This window comes from Nymphalis io, chromosome 20, assembly GCF_905147045.1.
Source record: "Nymphalis io chromosome 20, ilAglIoxx1.1, whole genome shotgun sequence".
Lineage (NCBI taxonomy): Eukaryota > Metazoa > Arthropoda > Insecta > Lepidoptera > Nymphalidae > Nymphalis > Nymphalis io.
Window position 1 is genome coordinate 959,555 of NC_065907.1, and position 25,469 is coordinate 985,023.

Genomic DNA, 25,469 nt, shown 5'->3' on the forward strand with positions numbered 1-25,469 from the left:
TTGTTCCGCTTTGAAGGGTGAGTGAGCCAGGACACCTATACGTACAAAGTACAAGGGACATAATCTTCGCTCCCAAGGTTGGCGGAGCATTGACGATGTAAGAAATGGTTATTGGTTAATATTTCTTATAGCGCCAATGTCTATGTGTGATAGTGGCCATTTACCATTTGCCCGTCCGACTAAATATGTTATAAAAAATAGGCCATAGATAGTGTAGGTAATAAGATGCAGGTAAGGCATCGTATATAAAAAAAAACAAATCCAAAAACTCATTGTATTTTATAACAGCAATTTACATTCAGTTCATTAAACACTTAATTAAAAATTAAAATAAATAAGAATAAATTAGAAATTCAACGATATCTAAAATATCAATAGATTATAGACTAATGACATATTAAAAAAAATACTTCAACGTAATAGTGCAGCGTTGATTCACGTTGTCAATTTATTGGTTACTTTAAGGTAAAGACTAGGCCTTACTTACGAACGTTGTGAACGGGTGAACAGTTGAACAATGCTTGTCTTCTTCTTTCGAATGTCAAGTCGATAATGTGAGAAAGAGAGAAATAGTGTTTAAATAAACAGTCGTTAGTTAAACACAGATAACTAATTCAAATTAATTTAAAATGTCTGATGACTGTCATCTATAATAGACTTTATTCGGTAAGTTGCATCAGCTCACTAGACACTGGTTGGTTTACAAAATTTGAGTTCAAAGTTCATTAGGCGCTTGAAATCGTGTGTGTTCCACCAAACCGCAGTGACACAGCGAAATCAAATAAGATTTAAACTGTCCCCTTCAAAGGAAAGCTATGGCGAACGATGGGGCCTTTGTGGAACATTTTACTAACATATGAAATAAAACATAATTATAATTTATATAATTGAATATACGACTAGAGAATATTTTGTAGAGAACATTAATGTATCAAAACTGATGTGTGACTAGCCAATAATGTCAAAGTCAAATATCAAGGTACAGAGGTCGTTTTTCCACTTGCCGTCACCAACCTACACGGTTCCTGACATCTCGTCAGGAACTCAGTCAGTTAGATTCATGACTGCCTAAACAAACCGACGCAGATTTTCACTGCATTAAGCTGGGAAAAAAATCCCGCATCCTATACGAAACCGTATCTTGGCGGCATTTATTACAGACAATTAATGATAAAAATTTACAAAGATAGCACGCGTTACAAAATAAAGCACAACCCATAATCACTAGCTTAATATTATCACATCGCTCGGTATGTCTTTATTGACATATCGCCTCGTAGTTCTTATCCTAGCCGCTGCGATACTATCGAAAACCCACTTCGAACAAACTTCACCACTTTCCCGCCCTACTGTTATGTCAAAATCAGCTGTGATGTTTCCGCCATTTTGTTTTTTCGCGCCATTTCTTTTATTATGTGTGATGGCGCCACAGAGTGTCAATAGTTGGTTCACAGCTTCCTTTTGCTCTGCATTCTCGGATACGCGTACTCGCATACCGTTGAATATGTCGTATGCATATTCGGAATTCATTTTCCCTAGAGCTGAACGTTCGATGCGTGCTTTCTGTAGGTTTAAGATGTTTTATTTTCGTAAAAAATATTTAGATACAATAATTAAACATAAATAAATGACTTTAAAATAATAATTATTAAATAAAACTTTCGTCAATATACGAAAGGTTTTTATTATTATCTGTATAGTTTTTGTCTATAATTTTATTTGAAGATAAAGTTGAAAAGGCAAACCTGGGATATCTTCATCAGATGTGGCACCTCATAGCCAAAATGATGTAACCAACGCTTCGCCTTCACCGAGTCCCTCGCCCACTGCGCGACCAGCACCCTGCAGCCCCTCACCGCACCCAACAACGCATTAACCGTTCTCGGCTTGTCTTTCTTAACCAACTCCATTGAACTTGTCAAAATTGTCTGAACATCCGGTCCGGGTTCTTTGGTATTCGATGGATTTTTGTTAAAATTATTTCCTTCATTGTGCGGTACGTTCGTGATATCTTCAGCTGTATGCGCGGTCGATATCCTGGCAACGCCAGATATATTATTACAGCTGCAGATAATGTTGCCAACGTTCGCCTCAGCTGGTCGATGAACGGTCACATGATTGAGGAACATCTGAGAGAGGATATCCTCTGGTGTGTTGCAATTTTGACACATAGTTATTTTTTTCTTTTGACCGGCCACTTGTATATCGTTTATCGCCGGGATCTCCGTCGAGGACGCGTCACAGGACCCCATCAGGACGTGGGTCGTTTTTTTATTAATTTGATTTTGAACCCTGCCGTTCAATCGTTTTATCGCCTCCCATATCTCGCGGCGCTCCCCCCTCGACATGCCCGTTAACACCTGAAATGAATTTCGTACTAAAACTATGCGAGTATCTTCCATATAAATACTGACGTCACTCAGCTTGATAAACGGTACGCTACTCGTGTACGATACGACTCAACCGGAGCCAGTGAACGGCTACTTACGACCCTCGGAGCTCCGTCGCCCGCAGGCGTGCCGGCGCCGCGCCCGCCGCGCCCGGCGAGGCGCCGCGCGAGGCGCTCGGCGCGCGCGAGCTGCCGGCGCCCGCGCGGCTTGTTGGTAGCTATTGGCGTATCTTCTTTGTCTATGTAAAATTTTTAAAGTTACTATGCTATAGCCGAGATGGTCCAGTGGTAGGAACGCGTGAATCTCATGTGATTCAAACCCGAGTAAGCACCACTGAATTTTCGTGTGCTTACTTTGTGATTATAATTCATCTCGTGGTTTACGGTGAAGGAAAACATCGTGAGGAAACCTGCATGTGTCAAATTTCACTGAAATTCTGTCGCATGTGTATTCCATTAACCCGCATTGGAGCAGCGTGGTGAAATAAGCTCCATACCTCCTCCTCAAAAAGGGAGAGGAGGCCTTAGCTCAGTAGTGGGACATCACAGGTTATTACTGTACGGTACAGAATTATAAATGTAATACAAAATTTATTTCATATTGCGCCTATAGCATATCTATTAATAGACCTCGAAAAGGTTTACTTAAAAAATAATAGTATTAACAATATATTAATTATAAATATTTTCATGGTGATAGGGCTGATGTCAGCCCGGCCGTGTAGGTACCGTCCACCTTATTATCACTAATTGTAACACTTGACAGTACTTATACTTATCAACAGCCAATCGTTGTCCACTGCTGAACATAGGCCTCTCCCAAGGTGCGCCAAAGCTCCCTGTCCTCCGCCTTCCGCATCCAGTTGGTGCCCGCCACCTTCTTAAGGTCGTCGGTCCACCTGGCTGGAGGGCGCCCTACGCTGCGCTTGCCGATTCGCGGTCTCCACTCTAGGACTCGTCTGCTCCAACGGCCATCGGTCCTACGACATACGTGACCAGCCCACTGCCACTTCAGCCTGCTAATTTTGCAAGCTATGTCGGTGACTCCGGTTCTTTTCCGGATAATCTCATTTCTGATCTTATCCTTCAAAGATACTCCGAGCATAGCTCGCTCCATAGCACGCTGAGCGACTTTGAATTTGTGGACTAGTCCCGCAGTTAGTGTCCACGTTTCGGCACCGTATGTCATGGCAGGTAAGACGCATTGGTTGAAGACTTTCGTCTTCAAACATTGCGGTATAGACGACTTGAGGACTTGACGAAGGTTGCCAAATGCTGCCCATCCCAAGCGAATTCTTCGATCGGCTTCCTTCTCGAAGTTGTTCCTACCGACTTGTATTATCTGTCCTAGGTAGGTATATTCACTAACAACTTCGAGAGGTTTCCCCTCGACGTATATCGGTCCCGGCACGACATGCCTATTGAACATGACCTTGGTCTTGTCCAAGTTCATACCGAGACCGACACACCGGGAAGACTCGCCTAGGCTACGCAGCATTTCGGTGAGTTGTTCCAGCGACTCTGCTATGATGACGATATCGTCGGCAAATCGAAGGTGTGAGATGTACTCGCCGTTTACATTGACTCCATACCTAGTCCAATCCAGCGTTTTGAAAACGTCTTCCAACGCGTTGGTGAACAGTTTCGGGGATATTACATCCCCCTGTCTCACCCCTCTGCGCAGTTGGATCGCCTTCGTCTTACAGTCCTGGATGTGGACAGTCATTGTAGCGGCGTTGTACAGACATCTCAGTACCTCGATATATCTCCAATCGATATGACATCTCTGCAATGAGTCGAGCACTGCCCAGGTTTCGATGGAGTCGAAGGCTTTCTCGTAGTCCACAAATGCCATACACAGCGGCTGATTGTACTCTTCGGTCTTCTGCACAATCTGCCGAACAGTATGGATGTGGTCCACGGTGCTGTAGCCTGATCGAAAGCCGGCTTGCTCTGGGGGCTGGAACTCGTCAAGTCGTCTGGCGAGACGGTTCGTGACGACTCTTGAGAACAGCTTATACACGTGACTCAGGAGGGAGATTGGTCTGTAGTTTTTCAAGAGGGTTTTATCACCTTTCTTGAAAAGCAGTACCACCTCACTCCCGCTCCACGTTTCCGGGGTCTTGCCATGTTGGATGACGGAATTAAAGAGGCTTGCTAGCTCTTTCAGGACCGGAGTCCCGCCTGCCTTAAGCAACTCTGTTGTGATTCCGTCATCTCCCGGAGCTTTGTTGTTTTTAAGCTGTTCTAGAGCCGCCCTAATCTCTCCTTGGTCAACGACCGGGAGCTCCTCGGAGTAATGGCGCATAAGAGGGGCGCGCTGGTCATCAATACTGATTTCCACGGGTTTATCCGATCTTGAAGAGAACAACTGCCCATAAAACCTCTCTACTTCTCCGACAATCTCAGGCCTAGAGGTAACGACCCCACCATTTTCAGTTTTAAGTTTTGTCAGACGCGGCCTCCCAAACTTGCGAGCGAACACTTTCGATCCCCGATTTTGCTCAATCGCAGCCTTGATGGCACGGGTATTGGAGCGTCGGAGATCGCGTCGCGTCAGCGTTTTTATTGTTCGGTTTAAGGCCTTATCTGACAAAAACGATGGTAGTTCTCGTCGTTTTCTCATGAGCTCGAGTGTCTCAGCAGAGAGTTTTGGTGCGTTGTCTCTTCTCTGTGGCGGAAAACACTTGCGGGATGTGTTTTGCAGTATTTTGACCAGCGTGTCGGTTCTCTCATCAATGCTGCTTATGGTTTCCAACGCGGTGAATTGATTTTGAAGTTCCATTTGGAACTTTTCGGAGCCTTGAGCAGCTTGGAGCATGGTAGGTCGGAGCGTAGACCTTATCATTCTCGATCTTTCGGCTTTTAAGTTGATATTTAGAGTGGCTCGAACCAAGCGGTGATCACTTCCGGTATTAAACCTGTTGATCACTGAAACATCTCTAAATATGTGCCTTTTATTCGAAATGATAAAGTCTATCTCGTTCCTTGTCACGTTATCGGGGCTTCGCCAGGTCCACCTCCTCTGAGGCTTCTTTTGAAAGAAAGAATTCATCAAAAAAAGCCCCTGCGCTTCGAGAAAGTTTACCAGCATTTGCCCCCTGTGATTTCTGCAGCCCAAGCCGTAAGGTCCGACTTTCGATTCACCGCTATCTTGTACTCCCACTTTAGCATTAAAGTCTCCCATAACAACATTGTAGTGGGCCCTCGAGGTGTCGTTGAGGGCCTTTGCGATGTCTTCGTACATCGCTTCGACCACATCATCAGAGTATGTCGAAGTTGGCGCATATACCTGTACAACCTTCAGGGAGTACCTGTCGGAAAGTTTTAGGACAAGGTACGCTACCCGGTTCGACACACTACTGATTTCCACAATGCTGCTAATGAGATCCTTTTTGACTAGAAAACCGACACCACCCTGGGAGAGGTTATCACCTTCGCGGAAGTAGAGTAAGTTACCGGACTCTAGAGTTATCGTGTCCTCCCCCTGTCTTCGGACTTCAGATAACCCCAGTATATGCCAGTTTATATGACTTAACTCTACTTCTAATTCGGCGAGGTGATGGTCCAGCCTCATCGAGCGTCCATTATACGTTGCCATTTTCAGTCGTTTTATACGGTAGCCTGCCGTGAACCGGTGATTCTTAGCACCCCCTGCCCTGCCGATACCGCGACCGCTACCTTGGTCGGGCCTAGCGGGCTTGCCGGTAACTGGGGGCCTTTTTTTGGGCGCATCTGCCATTAAGGGAGGGGTTTGCCCATACTCGCCGCGCTGGGCAGGCGTGTTGGCGAGCGCAGTAGGGGGTAAGATGTTTATGGGAGGGGGGACGCTGCTGCCCATCTCCCCTTTTCCCCGTCCCTCAGTCGCCTCTTACGACACCCACGGGATGAGATTGGGGGAGTACTATTCTAAGCCGGTACTCCATAGACAGTACTACATAGTATAATTTCTTTACCAGATTGAAGGGTGAGTAAGCCAGTGTAACTACAGGAACAAGAGCATCTTAGCTTCCAGTAAGTGATGGTTAACATTTCTTACATTGCCAATTTATATGGGCATTGGTGACCACTCACCATCAGGTGGCCCATATGCTCGTCCGCCTACCTATATTGTAAAAAAAGGCGCAAGCCGCATTGGCCATTAAACCAATATCAATGGTGGTGAGCACTTGTCAAGTTGCCCACCTATTATAACTATAGCATTATAATTACCCGATTCATCGGCAGAATTGATGTCCGCTTCCTTCTGAGTGAAGAGTTTCCTCTTGGACTTGGTCGGCCGCTGCGGCGTCGGTGACGCGGGCAGCGCCCGACGGGGCGCCGTGTTCACACGGGTCTCGGCATCTGAAAAATATAATGATAATAACCAGCCCTTCACCATATTCTTCACTTCTTCCAGTTTGAATAATTATCTTATTTTCCCCAATAATAATAATAATATTTTATTTATTTCTTCACAAAAAGTTTACAAATTGACATATAACATTTAAATATCAGCTAAATAATGTGAAAACTAGTGATTGCAATAGATAAGCTGTTCTACAAGACACCAGGTCTCCACTCCTGTTTATATGAACAAAAAAGAAAAATACATGTATAAAGTGAGAAGTGAGAAATAATAAAAATATAAAGTGCAACAAATATGATGTCCATGCTTATGTGAGCGTGAGTACGTGTTCGCGCACCAGTATACAAGTGCGCGTGTGTGTGTGTGTGTACGTGTGCGTGCGTGTGAGTGTGTGTGTGTGTTTGTTGCATTTTATATAAATTTAAGGGTGTAAATAAACTATTTATCTTTGTGTAATTGACTTCCTAAGGTTAATAAGTCTTTAGGACGAAAATTGATACCTTGGAAAATAATAGCCTTTGTTACTTACTGTTAATGTAGCTTTCTACAGATGCAATAAATTTAAAAATCAGTTTAGTACTTTTCGAGTTTATCCTTTAGAAACAAACATACGAAACCTTAACTCTTTATAAAATAAGGTTAGATAATAAAAGTAAAGAAGCTCCTGCAAGTCCCACTAGACAAAGGCTAGCGTAGCACTCCAACCAGTCTCTACCAGCCCGATCTACATATTATAAAACAAAGGGTCCACCTCTGTCTGTTTAAGCGCGATACATTCAAAAACTGCTTAACGGATTTTCATGAGGTTTTCACCAATGGATGGAGTGATTTATAGGAAAAGTTTAGTACAGTACAGTAACAGCCTGTAAATGTCCCACTGCTGGGCTAAGGCCTCCTCTCCCTTTTTTGAGGAGAAGGTTTGGAGCTTATTCCACCACGCTGCTCCAGTATGGGTTGGTAGAATAAACATGTGGCAGAATTTCGATGAAATTAGACACATGCAGGTTTCCCTACGATGTTTTCCTTCACCGAAAAGCACGAGATGAATTATAAACAGAAATTAAGCACATGTAAATTCAGAGGTGCTCGCCCGGGTTTGAACCCACGATCATCGACTAAGATTCACGCGTTCTTACCACCGGGCCATCTCGGCTTAAAGTTTAGATGTATAATTTATTATGGTTTTGTGTAAATTGGCTAAAATATGACGACGAAGAAGATGGAACAATTAGATTATATAACAAATAGAAAATTCCACAATGAAAATATCGAAAAAAAAAAAAAAATTACGACTGGGAGCATTTTCCACGTGCGCCGCGTTAAGTAATAGTTGTATCTATGTAACATCAATCAATCAACCAATCAACAGCCAATCGTTGTCCACTGCTGAACATAGGCCTCTCCCAAGGTGCGCCAAAGCTCCCTGTCCTCCGCCTTCCGCATCCAGTTGGTGCCCGCCACCTTCTTAAGGTCGTCGGTCCACCTGGCTGGAGGGCGCCCTACGCTGCGCTTGCCGATTCGCGGTCTCCACTCTAGGCCCACTGCCACTTCAGCCTGCTAATTTTGCAAGCTATGTCGGTGCCGTGGAGTACCGGCTTAGAATAGTACTCCCCCAATCTCATCCCGTGGGTGTCGTAAGAGGCGACTGAGGGACAGGGAAAAGGGGGGATGGGCAGCAGCGTCCCCCCCCATAAACATCTTACCCCCCTACTGCGCTCGCCAACACGCCTGCCCAGCGCGGCGAGTATGGGCAAACATTAGACGCGCGCGAAGGCGGGGCGGGTAGTTGAGAGTATATAGAGCAGTCATTAAACGTAACGTATATTGGTATATGTATATAAATATCTTTGTAAAATATAATAAATATTAAAGATGAATACCTGGCGTGATACTCGTGTCGGTTTTGTCACGCGATTTATCCGCAGACGTGTCGTGCGACGTGTCTGTAGTGTTAGACGTGTTGTAGTGTCATGGGGATTGACGTTCGCTGCGACCTTAGTCCAAGGGATTACATCGAGGCTGTTATAAAAACAGCTTCACGGAAACTCGGAGTTCTGAACAAGGTGCGGCGCTTTTTCACGCCACAACAACTGTGCCTGCTGTACAAAACACAGGTACGGTCTTGCGTGGAATATTGCTCGCACCTTTGGGATGGCTCCGCTAAGTACCTACTTGAGGCCTTGGACCGGTTGCAGCGACGTGCCGTACGCATTATTGGCGACGTAAAGGTCACAAACACCCTTGAACCTTTACAATCGCGTCGTGAGATAGCAGCACTGAGCGCTTTCTATCGACTGTATCACGGCGAGTGCTCTGAGGAATTATTCTCTCTAATTCCTGCTTCCCCCTTCCTTCTTAAGTCCACGCGAGCTGGTTCTCGATGTCACCGCCTAACTGTGACATCAATTCCATCGCGAACAAAGAAATTTAGCAACTCCTTTCTTTGTCGCACTTCCAAAAAATGGAATTCCTTACCAGCTCACGTATTCCCCTCCTCTTACAACCCGGGTTCCTTCAAACGAGGCGTGAAGAGGCATCTTGCGGGCCGGCAAGGCGAAGGCGGCTAGTGCAGAACGTTTTTCCCGTCTGTACTGGCCGTCGTCGCGTTTGGACTCTACTACCACTTACCATCAGGTGGAGTAGAGTCATTTGCCCTCCCGGCGATATAAAAAAAAAAAATAGATGTGTCGTGTTCCGTTTCACTGGATATCCGCAAACGGGCCGGTTTCCCTGTGAAAATGTAAAGTTAATGTCAAAATGTGCTTTTAATATATTTCTCAAAGGACTTGCATCCGTTGCGTGTCTTTTCGAATTTTCTTTTTTTTTTTAGCGTTCTTTTTTTTTTTATTATAACGATCTTTTTTTATTATAACGTTCTTTTTTTTATTACAACGTTCTTATTAATGAATGCAAGTGTCCGCGACTTTATTCGCATGTAAGATTACGATATACTAAAAAATGAACGAATTTAATAATAATATTATCCTGGGACATTATTCACACACGGCCATCTGATCCCAAACTAAGCAGAGCTTGTACTATGGAAACCAGACAACTGATATACTACATATTCTACTTTCTTTTGTAAATACATACTTATATAGATAATTACACCCAGACTCAGGACAAACAGACATGTTCAGGCACACAAATATCCTGGGTGGGAATCGAACCACAACCTTCGTCGTAAATGGCAAGTATCTACCAACCACGCAAACCCTGGCATTTGTTTAATTCTCAATTCTGTTACTCTTTTTTATACCTACACGTGGTTTTGATAAATTAGTTCAATGGACAGACAAATATTGCTACTGCTTTATTATATGTATATATAAGAAACTCAACAACAATTTTCCTTACAAATTGCAGTTTAAATACCTTTGTCACTCTCGACACTGTCCGATAAGAGATTCTGCAATGATATGTTCTCTTGTTCGGCTTTTTTCTGCAAATAATAATAATAACGCTCATTCCAAGATTACATAACAAACGTATTTTAGAGAAATTTTACATCGAACTCAAAATATTATAAATTCTACTCAGATTAGAAAATTCAGTTTCGAATTATACATGAAAAATTATATATTTTTTTATGATTTAAATATCTGTTGACTAAAAAGTTAAAAAAAAAATTGATCCTCATTATTATTAAATTAGCTTAGTAAGTATCATCTATGCGTCACATTGGTACAGATAACTTTCAAAACACGCTTTTAGTTTAAAACGTTTATTCGTTTTAAAATTTAATTAGCTAGAACATTTCGTTTCTGTATTTTATTTTGATTTGTATATTTTGTTATCTCTTTTCGTAATTGTGTCTGGGAATGGGTCGTTCTCCTGTAATCGGTCGTGCTTGGTTAGTTTTACGTTAATTTAAAGCGTGTTTTCTATAATACGTAAAACTGTTGGAGTTCCATATATTACACCATTACTGGTGGTAGGGCTTTGTGCAAGCCCGTCTGGGTAGGTACCACCCACTCATCAGATATTCTACCGCAAAACAGCAATACTTGATATTGTTGTGTTCCGGTTTGAAGGGTGAGTGAGCCAGTGTAATTACAGGCACAAGGGACATAAAATCTTAGTTCCCAAGGTTGGTGGCGCATTGGCTATAAGCGATGGTTCACATTTCTTACAATGCCAATGTCTAAGGGTGTTTGGTGACCACTTACCATCAGGTGGCCCATATGCTCGTCCACCTTCCTATTCTATAAAAAAAAAATATATATATATAAGTAAATAGCGACAGCGAGTCTACCAGCAGGCGGCGTAACGTGGCGGGGGAGGGCAGGTCGGAGGGGCGCGCGGGCGCGGGGAACACCCGCTCGGGCAGGCGCCGGCCCGCCGCCGCGCACGCCTCCACCCACAGCGGCGACACCACGGCCGCCGCCAGCGCGCGCGCGCGCGCCCGCACGGCACGGCCGCCGCCTTCAACGTGTTTTTTTTAATCATATTTTATTTATTTTTAATTATCTATACTATGACCGAGATGGCCCAGTGGTAAGAACGCGTGAGTCTTAACCGATGATCGTGGGTTCAAACCCGGGCAAGCACCACTGAATTTTCATGTGCTTAATATGTGATTATAATTCATCTCGTGCTTTACGGTGACGGAAAACATCGCGAGGAAACCTGCATGTGTCTAATTTCACTGATATTCTGCCACATGTGTTTCCCACCAACCCGCATTGGAGCAGCGTGGTGGAATAAGCTCCAAACCTTCTCCTCAAAAAGGTAGAAGGCCTTTAGGCCAGCAGTGGGGCATGCATAGACGGTTACGGTTAGAAATGCGAATACAGTATATCCCCTAACATGCGGGTGAAAAGAAGTATTAAACAAATATGAAATAAAAACCCAACATCTGGCTAGATGGCTGATTTATTCATTCATCTCTCACACTACTAATTTTACAGTTTTTTTTAAATTGATAATTTAAACTTCTATGAATATTGTACTTTTTTAATTCATAAAAACAACATATATGATAATATATAAAAGAATATATTTATTTTACCTTGACACCAAACTAGATGAGTGACGAGGGGACTCCACGATGGTACCACGGATGCACCGAGAGCTGTAAGGGCAGCCCTGAGTGGTAAAGCTTTGAGCTCCGAACCCACGTCCACCAGAACCACTGTTCCACGAAGCACTTCAGAGACAGCATACTGTAAAGTTTATTATAAATGATAAGATTTAAAATATAATATAATTTTTTTTCGAGGAAAGGCTATGTCAGCGGCTCCTACATAATAGTTTTACTAAATGTATTTTTTTTACGGCACTATAAAAAAATATATAATAAAAAACTGGACTGTAAAATTTGTATTATAAACTTTAACAAAGATGAAAGATTGCATTTCCTACTTCAATACAAATTAAAAACATTATTATTAATATGAATCAATAACGATTTTTTTTTTATAGAATAGGAAGGCGGACGAGCATATGGGCCACCTGATGGTAAGTGGTCATCAAACGCCTTTAGACATTGGCATTGTAAGAAATGTTAACCATCGCTTACATCACCAATGCGCCACCAACCTTGGGAACTAAGATGTTATGTCCCTTGTGCCTGTAATTACACTGGCTCAGTCACCCTTCATACCGGAACACAACAATACCAAGTACTGCTGTTTTGCGGTAGAATATCTGATGAGTGGGTGGTACCTTCCCAGACGAGCCTGCACAAAGCTCTACCACCAGTAGAGCTCTAGTATATAACAAGTATGTATAGAACCAAATTGCAATATGTAAAAAACAGTAAAATAGAAAAATATTGGAGAAGTGACATCATGACTGCATTCTAAAATAAAAGAAAATTAATTTAGCAAAGTACGTAATCTATTATGAACAGTACATCAGACACTTTTATATATATAGAACAAATGCTAAATATACATATAAAGGTGGCCTTTAACGTAATATTAATAAAAATATTCATATATATGTAATAAATAAATATATGCATTAAATAATCCTTCAATTAATTAATGTCTTGACCAATTTTGATGTTTTATTTTGTACTGTACCCATTGGGACCGTGTACGGTTCTTAACTATATATAGGCTCTATAAGCTTTTTGTATGTTCTCCTCATAGCACCGCTCCATTAATAAATTCAATTGTTTTTTATTTGTGACTTATTAATCTGTTGTTAAAAAAATATCTCAGAAGAAAATCATTATTATATAAATATATATATATATATATATATTTCTTTTTTTATTAAATAGGAAGCCAACGCTGAAAACAATTCTCTTATTTTAGGCTTATAGGCTAACTTAACACGCAAAGGAAAAAAATAGTACATTCTCTGTAAGAAAACTTAAAAATTAACTAAATTATGTAAGCAAAAAAACAGTTCCTCTTTTTTAATTTTTAATAATTTATTACTTACATTTGATTCTTCATTGATTTTTGTGAGCTGTTTGCTCGGTCCGTTCCTCTTAGGGAATGATATTATTAGGTTGTTCGGCTTTTTAGTGGGGACATTTTTATTATTTTGTCTTAATATTGGTTCGTTGCTTGTCTCTTTTAAAGCCGACCATTCCTCTCTCAGGCGTAATCTTTCAACAATAGCTGAGCGTCTCTGAAATATTTTACACGGTATGTTAGTACATATTTAATTTTTTAACGTTAATTTTTTCTAGTACAGTTAATGAAGTTCATAATTTGTATGTTTAGAAAGAAAGTATAAGAGGTGACTGCCTCGTTGGTCTAGTGGTTTGATGTAAGGCTGCAGACCCGGAGGTACTGGGTTAAATTCCCAAGTCGAGCCACTTGAAAGTTATTGGGTTTTCCTGTCAGAAAATTTTTAGTAGCAGCCCGGAGTCTGGAAGTTGGAAGTGTGTACACTCCCGTGCCTTGGAAAACACGTAAAGCTGTTGCTCCTGCGCCTGAACTCTTTCTGGTCGTGTCAGATTGCTATCCCATCGAATTATGAGAGTAAGGGAATAGAGAATGCACCTGTGTTTTCGCACACATTTGTGCACTATAATATCTCCTGTAGTTGGCTAATCGCTCTTGAGATTGGCCGCAGTGGCCAAAATCGGTCTGGAGGACATTATTATTATAAGAGGTTAATTTAAAAAGCTAATTTCTTTTAATAATACAAGAAGGTGGATGGGCAGACTGGTCACCTTATGGTTAATGAGCACCATCATGCATAGACATTGGTACTTTAAGAAGTATTAACCATTCCTTACTTTGTCAATGCACCGCCAACCTTAGGATGGTGATAAAGATAGATGTAATGTTCTTTGTGCTTGTAGTTACATTCAAAGATCTATTAATCAAGAACATTTTGTTAGGCATATTAAAGCAGAGCTTAGCAAATCGCATAGAATCTAATATTCATGTTTATATTATGGTGACCTAAAACAAAATTATAAGCAGTTATCACAATTATTTAATTATGAACACATTTCACTTACAAGTCCTGCAGCACTCTTGTTATTTTCTTTATCCATACTATCAACAAATATTTATAGTAAAAAAAATACATTTAGTAAAACAATTTTATTATATTATAAAGCACTAAACAACGTCATATAAAGGTTAATAATATGGAAAATTCATTTAAAAAATGTAAACTTGATTGTTTTTCAAAATTATAACAGATAATCGAGTATCGACAAGTCACAACAGGTTTGAGTCCCTCGTATAATTTGTTTACGCAACGCAATGCATATATGCAACTGTAAATAAGCAAGTGACAAATGACGTTTGACAGTATTAGTACTGTTTGTCAAATTTAAAAGTTATCGATAAAAGCCGATACTCGCTGATAGACAGAAATAAAAAACCAATACTATGCCTATCGGTAAATAATTAAAATATAATAAATGGGATAAAATTATACTTTTTTTTTTAAATAAAATACATTGTTTATAATGTTATATTCTTAAAATATAAGATAAGATTGAAAAACATGTGAAAAGAATAATAATTATTACGAATTATAAAAAAAAGTAGTATTTCTAATGTTTCTTTTTGATAATCATCACTTAATAAATTATAAAACCTAATTTATATTAAGCATATATTTACTTATACTATTTGTATAAATACTATGTTCTGAATAATCATGCAGTTACGCAGTATAAATATAAAATTGAATAGAAGTTGAAGAAGTATGGCCAAAGATTTAATTCAGTAAATAATTTAAGATATATATCGATAATCGCGTTTTAAATGCAAATCACTATGTTCAGTCGTCAACTGATATAAAATGTTATGCTAATGTCATCAAAATAATCGGATACATTGTCGAGCAAATTAAATTTGAATTATAATAGTATATTACTTAAAAAATAATCACGAAATTATTTAAAAATTAATAGCTAGCTCAATTAATTTATTAGAAACACAAAGTACAAATAGTACATTCTGATTTTTATTTTTATTAATATTATGTTGTATTTACTGCATCTTAATGTATCGATATTATATTAAAAAATTACTTAAGTTATCGTAATGCCAATATCAATGTTTTAAGTTTATTAATCATTTATATTACATAGTAATTCAATACTATTTGGTGATGGAGCTGGAACGAACATAAATTAACACATCCCTTTATTATTAAAATTTTATATTTATTTTAATTAGTAGGCCTAAAATCAAAGTATTATTTATGAATTTAACTATTAATAACAAATTAATTGGATACTTTAGATCGTGTTTGTTTTAAAAACAGTTTTGCTGAAATCAAACCACCTGCTAATTTATATTTGGTGTAATCTTTTTTTTTAAATATTTGCCGGGAAGGCAAATGAAGCCACTCCATCTGATAGTAAGTGGTAGTAGAGTCCAAACGCGGCGACGGAATATAATCGAGAAGGAATATAGAAATATCATTAATGTCAATGAAAAATGCAAATATTTAAGACATGATTCTTTTTTATACAATTTATAAACTTGTATGAGTAACTATTACTTTTGCTTTTCTTTTTCTAGCACACTTAAAAGAAAGCGAAGATATACAAATAAAATAAATGTTATGTACAATTCATGTCCTGACGAATGATTTAAAATATAGTGCAAAAACCCACACCTAAGTATAACAATTTCATAAATAATTGGGAAATAAAGATATATATATATACACAGTGAAAATTCAGTTTTATTATCTACTCTTATAAATACCATTGGTAGAGCTTTGTGTAAGCTCGTCTGGGTAGGTACTCATCAGATATTCTACCGCAAAACAGCAGTACTTGGTATTGTTGTGTTCCGGTTTGAAGGGTGAGTGAGCATGTGTAATTACAGGCACAAGGGACATAACATCTTAGTTCCCAAGGTTGGTGGCGCATTGGTGATGTAAGCGATGGTTAACATTTCTTACAATGCCTATGGGTGTTGGTAACCACTTACCATCAGGTGGCCCATATGCTCGTCCGCCTTCCTATTCTATAAAAAAAATCCAAGTGTTGGTTTGTCAGTTGTAATACGTATTATGTAAACTTAAGATGAGGTTTGAACTTCGAAAAGGCTTTTTAACGTAAAGCCATGTTTCAAAGGCTCAATTGCTAAGCCTAAGTACGGGCTATAGATAGGTTGTATGTCAGAATCTTGACTGTTATGCGCTTGTTGTGATGCCAAATATAAGCTTGGTCCCATTTCACCGCGAGGTTCGCCGATTTCTTCCAACTCTTCTATGAAATCATGTGATGGCTTGACGACCTTGAAAAAAATACCATTACTACACAATAATTCTTAAAGATTTACGGCACTACTACTAAGGTACACTAAACGAAGTTCTGTAACTTATGGAAATTGAAAGTCAGTAACTAAAAATACAAAACAATGGGTAATGTATATTTATAGGTTATTCGAAATTTAATAGTTGTGTTTTTGCGTTCTTTTTTTAATTTTGCAGATTGCTTCATCCTATCACCTATCTAATATATATGCATAACCAATAAGTAATAAGCTGCTACGGCTTAGAATCTTATCAGTGCCCTATTGTTATTGCCCTATTGATCGTAAGTATGCTGTTTGGGTGTTATTGTTTAATGATATACCATATTAATTCACTGTATATTCGCTCAGTTAAGACAGCCATATTTTGCAAATAATTATAGAGTGTAAAAGCATAAATAAATATAGACGAAAGAATAAATGAGACATGAACGTCCAAAGCACGACTAAAGCTTACACTGTAGTGTTTAGTAGCTTATTTTCTTTAATCGGAACACATTATATTCTTTAAATTTTTTTTTTATATGCGCCGGGATGGCAAATGACTCTACTCCACCTGATGGTAAGTGGTAGTAGAGTCCAAACGCGACGACGGCCAGTACAGTCGGGAAGAATGTTCTGTACTAGCCGTCCCCGCCTTGCCGGCCCGCAAGATTCCTCTTCACGCCTCGTTTGAAGGAACCCGGGTTGTAAGAGGAGGGGAACACGTGAGCTGGCAAGGAATTCCATTTTTTGGAAGTGCGACAAAGAAAGGAGTTACCAAATTTCTTTGTGCGCGATGGAATTGATATCACAGTTAGGCTTTGACATCGAGAATCAGCTCGCGTGGACTTAAGAAGCAGGAATTAGAGAGAATAATTCCTCAGAGCACTCGCCGTGATACAGTCGATAGAAAGCGCTCAGTGCTGCTATCTCGCGACGTATTATTTATTATTATAATATATAAATAAAACCATTATTCATTAACTTCTGCCAAATTACCTCAGTTCCCCAGTTCATTTCAACACCAAACACTGGCTTGTCAGTGTACGCTTGGTGTAATGTCTGAAGCTCAGTAAGTAACGGTCGAAGTTTCTCTTTTGGATCAGCTCGGAATCCCAGCACATAACCGCCAGATGTAGCTCGGATTATGATGACCAATGCTTCGCCAAATTTTGACTCTCGGATCGCAATCTGATTATGTTCAAGATTGTATTAACATTAGTATTGCATTTTATCAGAATGCATCTCCTTTTTTAACAATATATAACAAGTATTTTTGTACATCAAAATCAAGAACTTTATAACGCCGGTTTGCGTGGTTGGTGGATACTTGCCTTTCACACCGAAGGTTGTGGGTTCGATTCCCACCCAGGACAGATATTTGTGTGCATGAACATTTCTGTTTGTCCTGAATCTGGGTGTAATTATCTATATAAGTATGTATTTACAAAAGAAACATAGTATATGTAGTATGTCTGGTTTCCATAGCACAAGCTCTGCTGAATTTGGGATCAGGTGGCCGTGTATGAAACATGTCCCAGGATAGTATATTATATTATATACTAGCTGCTCTAGGCGGCTTGACTCAAGCTACTATTCCATATCCTTAGGTCGTAGGTATTTTATACAGTCTAATAATCTTTGTCAATAAGCCCAAGTGATCACGAAGTCGTTTTAATTAACGCCGCGGTTGCGGGCCCGTGGCTTCTGTAGAATGCAGATAAGTATGTAAAAAAATTGAATACATATCATGACGCGTTTTACGCTTGCAATGTGTGCGATTGTTTGCGGGTCCCGCTGCACCGGCGGGCAACTAGTGGAACCACGCTGGTTGTGGTGGGGTTCGCTCTCGCGCTTTGCGATTTTGTAAAACCGCTTGTCTTGCGATAATCGCCCGCCAAGTTTGCGGGCAACCGCAACAGCGACGTCCGCATTAACCGAACAGAACTTCAGCCTCGTCAGTTTAGAAATAAAACAGCTGTTCCTCCACTGCGACGGGCGCGGGTGAAAATCGCTCTGTAAGTTCTTACCTAAGTAGGTATAAATCAACCGCAAAATATATTTTAAAATAGGACTGTTGCATCTGGTCTAAGCTCGTCAGTTGATAGACACGCAAATTAAATGAACTTGTGGTAACATAATATATACATATGCAGGAAAATATACATAAGCCTTATAATAATAAATGCTATATAATAACATATATATATAAAAAGACTTACACTTTCAATAGTTATATACGGCATCGATATGTTAAAAGCGTCGTTAATGTCTGCATACCAGACAATTCTCACGTTGCTAACTATCATCGTTCCCAAGTTACCAGATTCGCTGGAAAGGTTCCAAATACCTGACTCATTGAGGCTAATCTAAAAGAAATAATATCAATTTTATAAAATTCTTATATATGTCGGCGAAGTATGCGAGATACACACTTTGATGGAGTATAAATGTCGAGCTGGCAACACTCACTTTAGTGCTAGTCGTCGTGTTAACAGTAAGTAAGAAACATTTTTTTTTTTAATATAAAAAATAAAAGAAAGTGGACGATCAAATGGGCCACCCGATGACAAATGGTCACCGCCGCCCGCGATGTAAGAAATATTGTCAACGCAACTTACGTATAGCGACTCATTGCTATAATTATCCCTGCTCATATAATTACAACTTTGCGGCCTGTTCCTAAAAGGACCAATATCAACAACCCTTAATTTGGTAATCAGTACAGAAACAATGAATTGATATTTCTCGATTAATATAACATATATCTTATTGCGTTATGATGTTGGTATTATAAAAACAAATTGCTATTTTAAGCTTATGGCGATTTGTAAAAAAAAATATTATATTTTAAATTATTTGGCATGTGGCAAGACGTGATTTACATTTTGTTCTAAAGTGAACTTTAGCCCTTTTAGCACCAGGCCACAGAATTAATAATAAATCGGTTGAGTGGACTTATCATTTGTTATCCGTATTACTACTTAGATTACGCCTTAACTCTTTCCGGTCGTGTCGGATTGCCGTCCAACAGGATTATGAGAGTGAGGGAATAGAGAGTGCACTAGTGCATACATTTGTATAATCTATAATACGTCCTGCGCAGTTGGCTAATCTCTCTTGAGATTGGCCGCCGTGGCCGAAATCGGCCCGAAATATTTTTATACTAAATAGATAGGCTTCTTCATCTATCATATTTAATTAAATTATTATTTATAAAAGTAAGTTGAGCAAGTTACGTTTTACGTTTTCAATTAAAACAATTCGTGGTATCGTCCCCAAAATGTCAAAGGGAATTAAACGGGCCAATTAGCATCACTGGTAAACTCTATTAACAATTTTAAATTACCTTTTCAAGTGGCAACACTCGTAATTGTCTATTATGTATAAATGCACCTCTTAGTTTTAAATCACGATATAATCTTGACACTGCGTATGATCTGTAAATAGAAATAACAAAATTATTATAGTTACAATCAGAGAGAAAAGTAATGAAAGTCAAATGTGTTTTTTTATTTGAGTGTGCCCAGGTGCACTTATTCAATTTATATCAGCAAAATGTTAATATTTGTAAATTTTACTACGACTCACGACAACAATAAAAATATAAGATTTAATTAAGCCAAATATATTAAAAATGAAATGATGATTTATTGTGCAGCGTCTGTACCTTTTAAAATCAGAACGTTTCATATTTATTCATTCGGTTTTTGGCACCAAATGGAATGTCACTTCTGTCACGTGTTGAGCTAAACGCGTTTTTATAACTTACTTATGAACACCGACAACAGACGTGTAATGCCTCACACAGTTCGGTGACAGGTTGGTGAAAACAAATTCATATTTATTTGTTCTGTAGCCAGCTAGCACATACAACGCCTGCGTTGTGCCTCTTAGACCGGAGTTGACGATCTTTGTGTTTGTTGATAGAAAACAGTTGAGACCAATGGCTGGAAAAAAATAAAATAGATTGATTAATTTGTAGTGAAGTATTAGGACTCAATACAGATTATATTCCTAGGTATCATTATATTATTTTATCATTATACTTAGGTATACTAAGTATCATTATAGGTAGAGTATACTAAACTCTGAAGTATTTGCCATAATTCCAGGGAAACAAACTTTGATAGACAAGATTATTTAGTATTGCTAGAAGGCCTTAGACCGATTTTGGTCTGGGACCTTCTAGCAATACCATAATTTCGATTTTCTAAATATTTTGCGTATATTATTGACAACAAAAACAAATTATAAAAAAATACACCAAAAGCACGGGTAACACGTCTCTTAAGATATAACTAGGACATTTATAATGTGACATTAACTGAATACAAATCAGTAAACATAATGAAAATCTAGCTAGAATAGTCCATTTATAAGTCTGTCACTGAATTTGGGTATTCAAAACGCAGTCAATGCAATTTAAATTGAATGAATACCTTAGGATTTCCATTGAAATTCGTTTCATTCAACGTAAAACCTCAACTTAAACCTTATATTTATTTGACACATTATTATACGTACCAGATATAAAACAGATGATTATATTTGAAAAGAATTTTTTAATTAATTTTGATTATATTTGAAATTAGCTTTAATTATACTTATTCCTTAAACAGATTTATTCCGCCACATTTAAGAAGGTACAACTAAACTTTCTACGGATAAATGTGATGTGTAATTATGGTAAGCATTCCTGGTGTTTAGTCGTAGCATTTTTTTTTAGAATTTTAATTTATATCAAATGTATGTAAATGTATATATTTTATTGCATAACATCGATGATATCGATGATGATAAGATCGATGTTTATATATAAGCGGAATACCACTCATCAAGAGATATCCGAAACTATTGATCGACTTGAAATTTGTCACAGTTACTCTTTCCTCAACGTAGATGCTCACGAAAGAACTTGATCTCATCTCCGAAACAATGTCTTACGTCACTACGGACGAATAAATCCCGCCAATCAACCCGTATCAACCCGTACGAAGCAGGGGCGATTAGCCAGTAAAATATAAACAATATGCGCATTGATGATACAGTATTAAATAAAAAAAATTACAGAGGTTAATCCTTGGAGAGCCCAGAGAATGCCATATGATCCTCAAATTAGTGACTATCAGCCGTCCTTTCATGCCACTGTTTCCCTTCGTGTCTTCTATCGGTTCTATTCTGTCAAACACCTTCTCTCCAGGACGAAGTTTTAAAAAACTGAAAAAAAATGTCTCATTACAACATTTTGTTAGGAACATGTTAAATTTTTAAAAAGTAATCAATTGCCTATGGTCTCTCCCAACATTTTTGATAAGGTCTATGTCAGGTAACTCATGTTAGTGACAATTAATATGTAAATTGTGTATAGTGAAACAGCAGTACTTGGTATTATTGTACTCCGGTTTAGGTAAGGGTGAGTGAGACAGTGTAATTAGAGGAATGGAAAGGAAGGAAGGGATATAACATCTTAGTTCCCAAGCGCAATTGGTGGCGCATTGGTGATGTAAGCGATGGTTAACATTTCTTACAATTCCAATGTCTATGGGCGTTGGTGACCACTAACCATCAGGTGGCCCATATGTTTGTCCACCTACCTATATTATAAAAAAATTGTTAAATAAAGAAAGACTAAAGATTAATAGCAACAATAATACACATTCTATATAACTTCGTCTAGTATGTATGTGAGACTCAAATCTTGCATCTAAATTCTAAGCCAGTTCCATTATATTGCCATGCTAATATTAGAAAATCGCATGGAGTATGTAAATCTGTTTGTTTATTTAATAAGCACATTAATAATATACATATTACATGATGACACAACACATAAAAAAAACAACTTCTGATATGTATATCAATTAAAAGTATGCACAACATTCAGAAATTATCGCGTCAACATGTTTTTTAAAATTTAAAACAAAAAGAATAATAAAAAAAAAATTTAGACCTATATTTTTAGCTTTAACACAATCAAGAAAAGAAAAAAACCAACATGAATTGAACGCACTATTTTGATAAATGCCAGTGAGTCCCACTTGCATAAAATGATCGACCTATGGCTTGTTTATCTTTATTCCTTCTGCTAAAAGAAAATAGGAAAAGGGCGACTTGCACTTTTAAATTCTATGCAAATGAATAGATTTGAATTATGAAGGTACTAACAGTTTCTTGCGATTTCATTCATCTGAATATATTTTCAGTAATCCCGCAATTTATATCCCTATATCCTTATTCATATCACAGGCTACTTTATCAAATTTCATCACAATCGGTTCAGAAGTTGCTTCGTAATGAGGTTATAAAGGTCTTTTTGGTGGTAGAGCTAACTTACTAAGTATTGTTGTGTTGCGGTTTGAAGGGTAAGTGAGCCAGTGTAACTACAGGCACAATGAACATAACATCTAGTCCCCAAGTTAGGTGACGCATTCGCTTTATAAGGGTATGTCTTTTTTTTCAATATTTTAATTTTTCCTTGGAGTGTAGTAATCAGATTAGCTATTTCACCCCCGTACAAGCAAAACACAAAGTAATTATACGAAATAAAAACAACTTAACGTCTATTTAAATAACATCAATAATATTATTAATTCAATAATCTGTTCCTTTGTATATGATGTATTAATAAAAATAAGCACATTTTCAATAATAGCTTAGCTTAGTTTAATGATGATGCAGCGAGCAAACTATTGCACACCCACATTATATGATTTTAATAAAAGGGGCCGGAGCGACGCATTCTGCATGCATTCCATGAATAGGCGTAACGGCCTGTGAATGTCCCACTGCTGGGCTAAGGCCTCCTCTCCCTTTTTGAGGAGAAGGTTTGGGGCTTATTCCATAAGGCGATAAGTTATTATTACTAACATCGTTAATGTCTCTAGGCGATGGTGTCCTTAAGCGGGATTTACCATAAGGCTGCGTATTTGCCACTCCGCCTACATATTTTTAATTAAATAATAATAAAATAATTTTTGTACTTTCGATTCTGGTTACGATACTATTGAATAAATATATTTGTATTAGTTTTAGTACATTTATTAAATAAACAAGTTGTTTTAAAGGTAATTTGACGGTTATTTTACAATAACAACAACGAATAACAAAATAACGAATGTAAGCATAATATTGGTAATATCACATTCGTTGTTTAGTCATACGTAAATATAGACTAATGTGCAAATTTATGTGCTCAATATACTTCCTGTTTTTCAGAACTTATATACCATTGACAGTTGTAAAATAATTAGATTTTTATAATTCTGTTTTAAAAAAAAAGTATAATATTAAATGAGTTTTTATATATATCGAAAACAGCTCCAACGACTAAAAAAAAGTTAAAAAAAGAAAAAAATATATGACATAGTTAAATATATATAACTGAGATGGTCCAGTGGTTAGAACGCATGAATCTTAACTGATGATCGTGGGTTCAAACCCGGCACCACTGAATTTTCATGTGCTTAATTTGTATTTATAAATCATCTCGTGCTTGACGGTGAAGGAAAACATCGTGAGGAAACCTGCATGTGTCTAATTTCATTGAAATTCTGCCACAAGTGTATTGCGCCAACCCGCATTGGAGCAGCGTGGTAGAATAAGCTCTAAACCTTCTCCTCAAAAATGAGAGGAGGCCTTAGCACAGCAGTGTGGCATTCACAGGCTGTTTCTATAGTCTATATATAGTTAAATATAATGACAATTATTTCTAGGCTGATTTGAATATTGTCCATAGGTCCACCAATCCGCATTAGCGCAGTGAGGTGGTTTAAGCTCCTAACCGTCTCCTCAAAGGGAGGGCTTAGCTCAGAATTTAAGGTTTAAGGTTAAGTATGTTTGATTTTTTTTTGAGGAATTATTACAATAACAGCCAGCAGTATTTGTGGGTCAGGGGTAAATAGAAATAGCCCTCTCTATTTACGGCCATAGTGAAAGGTTAGGTTAAGTTTAACAAGAGATATAACAAAACAATACAATACTGTAACAAGATATAATTTATATAATAAATAATAATGGTATCTGTCTGTACATTATTTTAAATATTAGCCTTACATATATTTTCTTTTATGGCGTATATTTTTAATTGGGGAAGGCGAAAAATATTCTGCCAATGTCAAGAGGATTCACAACGATTGTTAGTAAACATATTATATTAAATTATATACTACCATCTCGAATTAATGGCTAATCATTTGGATTGGATTCACTGAATGGATTTGAATGAAAATGAGAACGATGAATGTACTTATACAATTTTCATTTTAATACTAAAATACTCTATTGTACGTGAAAATAGCAGAATATTTTGCACTCAACTGAATGTAACTGTACAATACACGGTATAAAAAGGAAAATAAACATAGTAGTGCAAGCAAAATTTTCTATCTCCATGCTCCACACAAACAAAACCACGGTCATAGTTCATAGCAAATAAACAATATCTCACTCAAAAGGTAGATCAAATAACACTTCACGGTCTTCCCACACAACGCCTTTTTTAGCTTTCGACATTTTATACATATATTGTGTTTCATAAAAGATATCGGTTTTGGTGTTTTTATTTCTGTATCTATGGTAACGCGGCGTTGGATAATAAAGCAAATACAGCGCTGTTGCATTAAAACGATTCAGCTACAATTACAGTACAGTCTACAGCTTGTTTTAAAATGACAACTTGATTGCTAAAAAGACAAACTACACAATTTTATTTCTTCGCAACATTTACAAAACTTCCATCATTTGTGTAAACAATATACATTCTTATTTACCTCAACGCTTAGTGGTATAATATTGTGAAATGCACACAATGGTTACGTCACGTGGCCATTTTTAAGAACCATGAAACGAATAACTCAATGGAATAAATATATAAAAGCTCATCACTGTCGGTATATTTTACATATGGAATGAAAAGTTTCCTTGTATGCGTCTATCCAAAAAAAAAAACAAACTCATCTAGAGATTATCACGCGATGATTGCAAGCAGACAAATTTATTAAAGTTGTTTTTTTTAATTCAATTTAATTATTAATTATTAAAAAAA

At 37.9% G+C, this 25,469-nt stretch overlaps 2 protein-coding genes across 2 annotated transcripts; both read right to left on the minus strand.

Moving 5' to 3' along the window:
- Positions 1–304: 304 nt before the first annotated feature.
- Positions 305–14,415, minus strand: LOC126776541 (uncharacterized). Its single transcript, XM_050499137.1, has 9 exons — positions 14,173–14,415; positions 13,137–13,328; positions 11,752–11,905; positions 10,996–11,165; positions 10,116–10,182; positions 6,602–6,733; positions 2,489–2,628; positions 1,746–2,360; positions 305–1,563 (listed from the first exon to the last, which is right to left on the minus strand). The coding sequence occupies exons 1-9, from the start codon at positions 14,206–14,208 to the stop codon at positions 1,225–1,227; spliced, it is 1,845 nt and encodes a 614-aa protein (XP_050355094.1). The 5' UTR covers positions 14,209–14,415; the 3' UTR covers positions 305–1,224.
- Positions 14,416–16,204: 1,789 nt separating this feature from the next.
- LOC126776510 (Bardet-Biedl syndrome 5 protein homolog) lies at positions 16,205–24,937 on the minus strand. Its single transcript, XM_050499095.1, has 7 exons — positions 24,873–24,937; positions 21,495–21,643; positions 20,196–20,373; positions 19,773–19,863; positions 18,646–18,792; positions 17,423–17,614; positions 16,205–16,423 (listed from the first exon to the last, which is right to left on the minus strand). The coding sequence occupies exons 1-7, from the start codon at positions 24,935–24,937 to the stop codon at positions 16,205–16,207; spliced, it is 1,041 nt and encodes a 346-aa protein (XP_050355052.1).
- Positions 24,938–25,469: the final 532 nt, after the last annotated feature.

Coding starts and splice junctions, on each gene's coding strand:
- LOC126776541 (XM_050499137.1), bottom strand. CDS start 14,208: ATGGATAAAGAAAATAACAAGAGTGCTGCAGGACTT. Junction 13,329..14,172: donor ACAAGAGTGCTGCAGGACTT/GTAAGTGAAATG, acceptor AAAATATTTCAG/AGACGCTCAGCTATTGTTGA. Junction 2,361..2,488: donor GCGACGGAGCTCCGAGGGTC/GTAAGTAGCCGT, acceptor AATTCATTTCAG/GTGTTAACGGGCATGTCGAG.
- LOC126776510 (XM_050499095.1), bottom strand. CDS start 24,937: ATGTCGAAAGCTAAAAAAGGCGTTGTGTGGGAAGACCGTGAAGTGTTA. Junction 21,644..24,872: donor TTATTTGATCTACCTTTTGA/GTGAGATATTGT, acceptor ATTTTTTTTCAG/TTTTTTAAAACTTCGTCCTG. Junction 18,793..19,772: donor GAGTGTTGCCACTTGAAAAG/GTAATTTAAAAT, acceptor TATTTCTTTTAG/ATTAGCCTCAATGAGTCAGG.